The following is a 7,430-nucleotide window of genomic DNA, read 5'->3' as shown; positions in this document are numbered from 1 at the left end:
TTTTGCTCTTAAATTATGATATGTTTCTCTCTTGGAAGAGTAGTGTCCGGCATTTCATTTGGGCGAATAGGGCAAATCGGTCTCAATTAGGGGGAATGGGTCGCTCTTCTCTGCTGCAGCCCCAATTTGAGATTTAAGTTAAGATAGGGGTTCTTTACATAAAAAAAATATTGCCCAGTGCAGCTTTAACCTATTTTATATTGTCCAGTTTTATACCTATTCATCGCATCTTACCATTAAGGTTCACAGTTAAATGACAGCATGCACTGATTTATCAATTTCCCTCTAAAATTTCACACTGCATATTTAAGCAGCCATTTTATAATAAAAACAAAAATTCACAATTTAAGCTGTCAAAATGGACCACAGGGTGTACACTGTCTCCCCCTAGAAGAGACCCTTCTCTTTCTTCAGATTTTGTTGCTTCCAGACTGGCATGGAGTAGAAGTGAAGCCGAGAAACACCCAGAACCAGAGCAAACTCCTCATTAGATAGGTGCTCCTACAAACAAGAGAGAGATACTAGGTCAACTTTCTGAGTCACAACTGAATATTCATCCTACATACTTCTGGCTCATTTATGAGCACAGAGAGTCCAAGGTAAGGCTGTAAACTATGTAAAATAGTGGAAAATAGGAGGAGGGGGTGGGGTATGCATAATTGGAGTGAGTGAAACTATACTGATGTTAAAAACTCCACCCGTTAAGACCAAAGTGCTATGGTAGCACTCTCTTGTTGTAACCAAGAGAATCGTTGAACAAAAGATTGAATTCATTTGTTGACTTGGTTGATGGTTGTTTGACTTCTACCATGTTGTCTGGTGTATGAGTGCACACTGTATTTCCCTTATCCCTTATATAAAGGTCTATATCCTCTCCAGCACTTGTCTTAAGGTATTTATTTCATACGCTATTCTGTTTGTATGTAATCAGCAACACTGTATAAAAAAACAAAACAAAAACAAAATAAACCTGTGTCACACTGGATGTGAGTAAAGCACATTAATTCCTGGGTCACCTCTTTCCTTGATGGGTCAACTCCATCTGGCAGGTCCTCAGGCAGGTGATTGACCAGCGTCTTAGCAGGGAAGGTGGGTAGGGCTGACGGGGAAAGCATTCCCATTTCTGTAGTATTTTGTGCAGAATTCTTTGTCCTATCCTGTAGAAAGATACAGAAAAGTAAGATTCAGGACGCCAAAAGGGAATGGGAAACCTGGGGGGTTTGGTAACAGAGCATTTGACCCTCACCACAGTGATTTGGATGATATCAGTGGCATCTCCAAGTTCAGACTTCAACTCCTCATAGGATTTCCCTCTCTGGTGAAATAAAAGTCAGATTTACTTAAGTTAACAGCAAAGTCTTGCGGACAAAATCATTACACTCAATGACACTTTTAACAGCAGAGTACATTGCTTAACTGTAGTTAAAAATGTTTTCCATTTATCTTCCAGCTACATACACTCCACTTTTGTGGATCCCAGGCATGGAACCATCCGGTGAAGGTAGGGGGCTCAAAGCCCTGTTTAACTACCACAATGGGAGTGTCCACATCACGTCCACCAGGGTGGGAGCGCAGATATTCCTCTGCTGTTGTAACTGCTGCTTCTTTCTCCACTTGATTGCCACCATTGCCCATCCACAAGAACACCTGAAGGAGATTATGAGTGAGGTGAGTTTTTGAAGTAGCTCTTTACAATTTGGCTAGTCAAATGCAGCTTTATGTAATTCCAGATGTAAATGTACAAACAGATATATTTAAGCCCAAATTCAGCAGTCAGTTTAGCTTCTCTAGGTGCTTTTTAAAGGCATGAAATTGTTGCAAATGGTTATACTGCAGTACATCTGTAAGTGTTCTTCTAAAAACGAATAGCCAAATGATTGTAGATTCAAGGAATTGTTCATCCCAAAATGAAACTTCAGTTATCTACTCACCCCATGTCAGTCAAAACTCCATTCAAGTTCGTAAGACCACCAACAACACAGCGAGTTAGCTCCTGCATAAATTGTCCACCAAATTTCTCCAAATACCTTGTGCAGAATAATCCACGTTTTGTAGCCAAACGATTGCAGTGTGGGTCCAAAAGTCCAATATTTACCACATTATCTCAGATTTTTCTCCCTCACTGACAATGCTTTGTTCTATAATGCACCAACGTTTGAGTGCCTACAGTAGCAAGCAGAGTCTATCTCTAGAGCTCTGTAGAGTGCACACGCGACCAGAACATTGTCAGTGAGGAAGATTTAGGAGATAATGAGGTAAACATTGGAGCCACAGTGCAATCATTTGGCAAAACACTTTGATTATGCTGCACAAGCTACTTGGAGAAATTTTTCCTTTTTATGTTGTTTTTTGGAGCTGTAAATAGATGCCTTAGTTGCTAGTAGATACAATAGTTTGGGAGAAGGCTGAGACTTGCTGTGTGGTTGGTAGTCCTGCAAACTTCAATTGAGTTGCGACTGACATGGGGATCAGTAGATAATGATCATTTTAATTCTGGGTTGAACTATTCCTTTAGATATAAAACAGGTCCTTCTGACCATATCCCAGATATCTAGCAGCATGATGTCATCCTCGTCCAGGTCTTCCTGATCAAAGTTGGTGATCTCTGTGGCCAAGAAGCGTCCTGTCTGGTTGGAGCACTCAAACAAACGTGGGGTGATATTGTTGTGTCCATCCTGAAGTCTGGAGAGGATTAGAGTGGGGTGGTTAATATGGTATATACCAAAGATTCAAACACTTGTGATTAAAGCTTCAACTTTGTCACAGAGGCACCTCTGTATGAGAGAACAAGATTCAGATATTGGGATGCCACAAATTTGGCCCTTAAGAGACATGTAAAATTAACAGGTCCCATATTATTACTTTTTGTAAAATAATACTCATTGCTTATATCGAAGTTTGTTGCCTCACATGTTGTAATTATGCAAGTCAGTGATTCTTGCAAAAACTGTCACAATTTTTCTGCAGTCTAGTAGTTACACAACTTTTCCAGGGTCCAGAATGCCTCCACTTAATTTGTGATAGCATCAATCGATGTTAGCACCGTGGGTCCATCATAGTCGTTCAATTTTAATAATAAGGTTTAGGTTTTTTTTTTTAAGAAAAATGAATGAATTGTTACAAAAGAATCCCCCACAGAAAAAGAAATACTCCATCATGTTTTAGTACAATCTATACCCCCAACTGCCATAGACTGGGTTCTATTATTAAAAAACATTGGCACATATTATCATCAGACCCAGCAATGTCCATGGATTTGAAAGAACCACCACTAATAGTCTATCGAAGAGGACGTAATCTCAGAGATAGCCTTGTACATGCTAATGTAAAATCAGTGAAAAAGAGTACACAGGCTTTGTTAAAACCTCTTCCAAATGGGTGCTACAAATGCAGAGGATGTGCTCAATGTAATAATATGGTCAAATGTAACTACTTTTCTCATCCTCATACTGGGAAAAAGTATTTTATCAACGATGTCATCACATGTTCCACTTCTCATGTAATTTATATGATCAAATGTCCTTGTGGGTTAGCTTATGTTGGTAAGGCATCACGTTCATTAAAACAGAGAATAAGTGAACACAAGAGCTCCATAAGGAGGAATGATAGAGATTACCCAATAGCAGTACATTTCAATTACTTCAAACATGACATCTCATCATTCAGGTTCCAGGGCATTGAAAAGTAGGGTCTGCTATTGGCTGGTCTTTGATGCCAGATGCCATGTCACCTTCTATAGAGTACAACAGGCGGTGATATCACATCATTATCACTTGTTATCAAATATGCTTTAAGGGCTGTTCAGAGTTTGTGATAAAAAAAAACCCCAACACAAAACAAAACAGTAAGAACCAGGGATGGAATATGATTTTTTTCAAATCTTGGAAGGAGCTAAGTCCATCCATATTGTAGATATCTAAGTTGAAGATACCACATGAAGACCACTGAGAAAAGTTGAAAGGTGTTGAGCCAGAAAGTTATCTACTTTGTGGCTCAACACTTTTCAACTTTTCTTTGGTGTCATAATAATAATCTTATTATTATTCCGTATGGGGGACTGATCGTGGAACCTGCAGGAAATTGATAAATATTTCTCTGCGCCAAACCGAAAGAGTGTTAGTGATGATGAACGGATGGATGTAGTCAAAGTATATGTTTTTATTAAAAACTGTAAAACGAATTAAATCTAACTAGTCCCACATACTTTGCACAAATTGCATGAAAATCATTACAGAGCATCCTTAGATGTGCACAAATAAAACTATTGTGGGGTTTTTCATTTGATCAAAAATTGAGCCACAGTGGATCAAAATGTTTTACTGTGAATGGTACTGTACACAGCTACTATAAATTGCCTTACTCGTTGTCAAAAAATGTTCCTGTCTTCATAAATTAAACTTATCAAATTTCAGACTTCTGTCTCAAAAACTGCATTTTTAACAAGACTAGGTAGACCTGGGCCCGGATCTACTAACATGTCGCAATTCCCGGCGCAAGGTATTTACTAAAGTAGGGCACGCAAATGAACGGAGGCGCAGATAATTAATTAGAATTGCGACTGCGCTAATATAAGGGCCAAGCAATGCGCACAATAGCCCATTAGCGGCAACGTAACGATGGGCAAAAGAAGCGCAAATGTCTCTCCAGTGGAGCTGGAAGTGTTGGTGGCAGAGAAAATCCTAAAGAGCTGCAGAGAAGAGTTTTACCCGTGCGTAAAAAGTCACTCTGGAACCACATAAAGTGAATGCAGTTGGGCACCACAAGCGCGATTTAGTGGAGGGTGAGCCAAAATGCTACAAATATAGTTCTACAAATAAAGTCAAAGAGGAGCCTTAACTCCCTTGGAGGAGCAAGTGCAGAAGCGCCTGACTGAGATGTAAGTGCCAGGTGTGGGAGGGATGGAGACCTGGTGAAGGTATGAAGCCGTGCACACACCTCTCCACGGTGGTGACAGTTATTATGCACACTTGTTTTAGCTGCATTGTTTTCATCAAGGCAATGTCGCGGTGACATTGGCTCATAATAAGTGTCAGCAAATCCAGAGAAGAGCCTGCGACTTTTCCTTTTTGTATATTTAGGTAATAGTCTGAATATTGAGTGCGCATTCTGCTATGCTGCCAATGAGGCTTAAATTGTACATTTTTAAGTCAGCATACTCGTTTAAACCCTGCGATCTAATGGCTGCATGTTATGCTGTGTAGATGACTGTCACTTTGATCTTGGAAACAGTTCCAGAGACAGTTTCAGCAGCGCTATCCTATGCGCAAAATGATAAGACATTCCTAGGTCTTAAAGTCCGTGCGCAATCAGCAGCTGTTAGCGGCCACCGCCTCTTGATAAATCACGTCCACTACCAATTTCCATAAATCCCTCAATTTATTTTGCGCCTCAGCCTTGGAACACCCACAAATGCATATGCAATTAGGCCAAACCGCAAAAAACAGCGCACACAGATCAACCCATGATTTCAGGCGCAAATGCCCTGTGCGCTGGCTTAGTAGATAAGAAAACAAGGTTTTAGCACCCGCAATGCGATTTGCACTGGCGCAAACCTTTAGTAGATCCGGGCCTTACTGTAAGCCGAGCCTCCTCTTGGCTTTTGCAGCCTAGTATAATATGTGTTTTGTAGGCTACTGCCCTCTGCATTGTAGTGATATACTCCTAAGTGTGGTGGCCTGCAAAAACCCTTCACATGGTGAAAATGTAATAGGCTATATATAAATATAAAATACCACAGATGTTTAATTTGTGATATTTTGATTTTGAGTTTTCTAATCTGTTATGTGTCTAAAAGTAAAAAATGAGAAAAATGTCTTTAATCATTCCACAACATTCTATTTCCTCTAACCAAGTTAGTCTACAGAAATCTGAAATCATAGGATTGTCTTAATTGTGTGTCTGTGGATGTCCTTTACACCTATTGGACACTTATCTATCTTTGCTTTAGGGTTGAGATGGTAAACAGGAAGAAGGCAAAAATAGAATGGAGTAACAAGTGCGGCTATCTATATAGTCAAAGTGAATTTGATGAAATGAAAAGGGATCAGTTATCTGTGCCTTGTAGTAAAGCTTTTTATTAGTTTTTGCAATAAGTTGTTAACATCAGTAATCGGCCAATAATGCGAGTGGATGTAGCGATCATCTTTCTGTGGACATGACTGATGGATATGTGACGCGACCACCAGCTACCTGTAGCTTCGTTCATAGTAAGTGACTCTGTTCTACCGCTTGTTAGCCAACACTCCTAATGAGTAGGTTACTGTCATTTTGCCGTCTGTTTGGCAGCCTGTGTTTTTTCCTGGACATTAGCTGTAATGTTAAGTTAGTAAGGTTAAGTCCCCTCCTCTCATGCATCGGTGTGGATGCGGTCAGCAGTCGGAAAGAACGAGGGACAGACAGTACCGGAACACCGGCTAACTTGTTTTTTTGCTAGCCAACTACCCTTCACAAAACCACAAAAATAAATACTTGCCCTTTTGTATTCCCTTTTGAAAATAATTATTCACCATGATGTAATACAGAGATAAAAGTAACAAAATCACTCACAATCTCAAAATGCCCACAAAACTCGTTTTCAATCTATTTTGGCTCATTGCCAACAATGTGTAGGGGCGACATCTCATGGGTTCTCCCAGACCACCACACATGGGAAGTGCGTGTAAACAAACATTTTGATATTCAATTCAATTCAACTTTATTGTAACACTAACAGTGCAAACAACGCGATAGCACGTACACCACCATAACGGTGTAGGTCTTCACGCCACTTCTCACGCGACTTTCAACAATGGGTAGTCAGTCAGTCAGTCAGTCAGTCAGTCAGTTAGCTACTTTCACTCTTCTAGGCCGGTCCCAGAGACCCGCAAAAAATATTGAAATTCTGCCCTTATGGAAACCATTGTAGTCAATGGAAAATAGAGCATCTTTAAACATCAGTTTTTCGCTTATGGAGCATTCAATCCTGTCTAGATAATAATTCTCATAATTTTATCTTGAAAATGAAATATTTGACACTACTTTGAAATCTGCCTTAGTATGGATGAACAGATCGTATCATGCACCCTTAAATTCGCAGATTTTCTGTCTCTTGTGAATGCACACATATAACTACCGCTGTCTTTGAGGAGTACAAATCAAAACACCATTGACTGTATACAAAACTCTCAAGAGAATGTGACCTGCACCTGGACTCGCAAGAATGTATTTTTCCACTATATTTTGATACCAAAAATAAACGTGCAGCCCATATGGCTTGCAGCAATTGTGGTTTGTGCTGCGATTTACATGGATAAAAGACTGAGAAGACATTCAGGTTTCTTTTTCTTTTCCAGCTCTGCCATCGCACACTTATGAAATATGCCTAATCATGTATTTTGCTGTGTGAATAGAGACATATATTTTCAAAGATATTTCAATGATAATCTTATCGT

At 39.7% G+C, this 7,430-nt stretch overlaps 1 protein-coding gene across 1 annotated transcript in view; it reads right to left on the bottom strand.

The window, feature by feature from the left end:
- Positions 1 to 387: 387 nt before the first annotated feature.
- The window catches only part of vil1 (villin 1), an 82,699-nt gene continuing 75,656 nt past the window's right edge, over positions 388 to 7,430 (bottom strand). The window contains exons 16-20 of the mRNA XM_071925682.1: positions 2,538 to 2,682; positions 1,459 to 1,647; positions 1,247 to 1,315; positions 1,017 to 1,157; positions 388 to 501 (exon numbers count right to left, since the gene is read on the bottom strand). Of these exons, the coding sequence (XP_071781783.1) occupies positions 388 to 501; positions 1,017 to 1,157; positions 1,247 to 1,315; positions 1,459 to 1,647; positions 2,538 to 2,682 (658 nt within the window). The remainder of the gene's footprint in view (positions 502 to 1,016; positions 1,158 to 1,246; positions 1,316 to 1,458; positions 1,648 to 2,537; positions 2,683 to 7,430) is intronic.

This window comes from Centroberyx gerrardi, chromosome 10, assembly GCF_048128805.1.
Source record: "Centroberyx gerrardi isolate f3 chromosome 10, fCenGer3.hap1.cur.20231027, whole genome shotgun sequence".
Classification (NCBI taxonomy): Eukaryota; Metazoa; Chordata; class Actinopteri; order Beryciformes; family Berycidae; genus Centroberyx; species Centroberyx gerrardi.
Note: the sequence above shows the minus strand (reverse complement) of the source record. Positions and strands in the feature narration are given on the sequence as shown.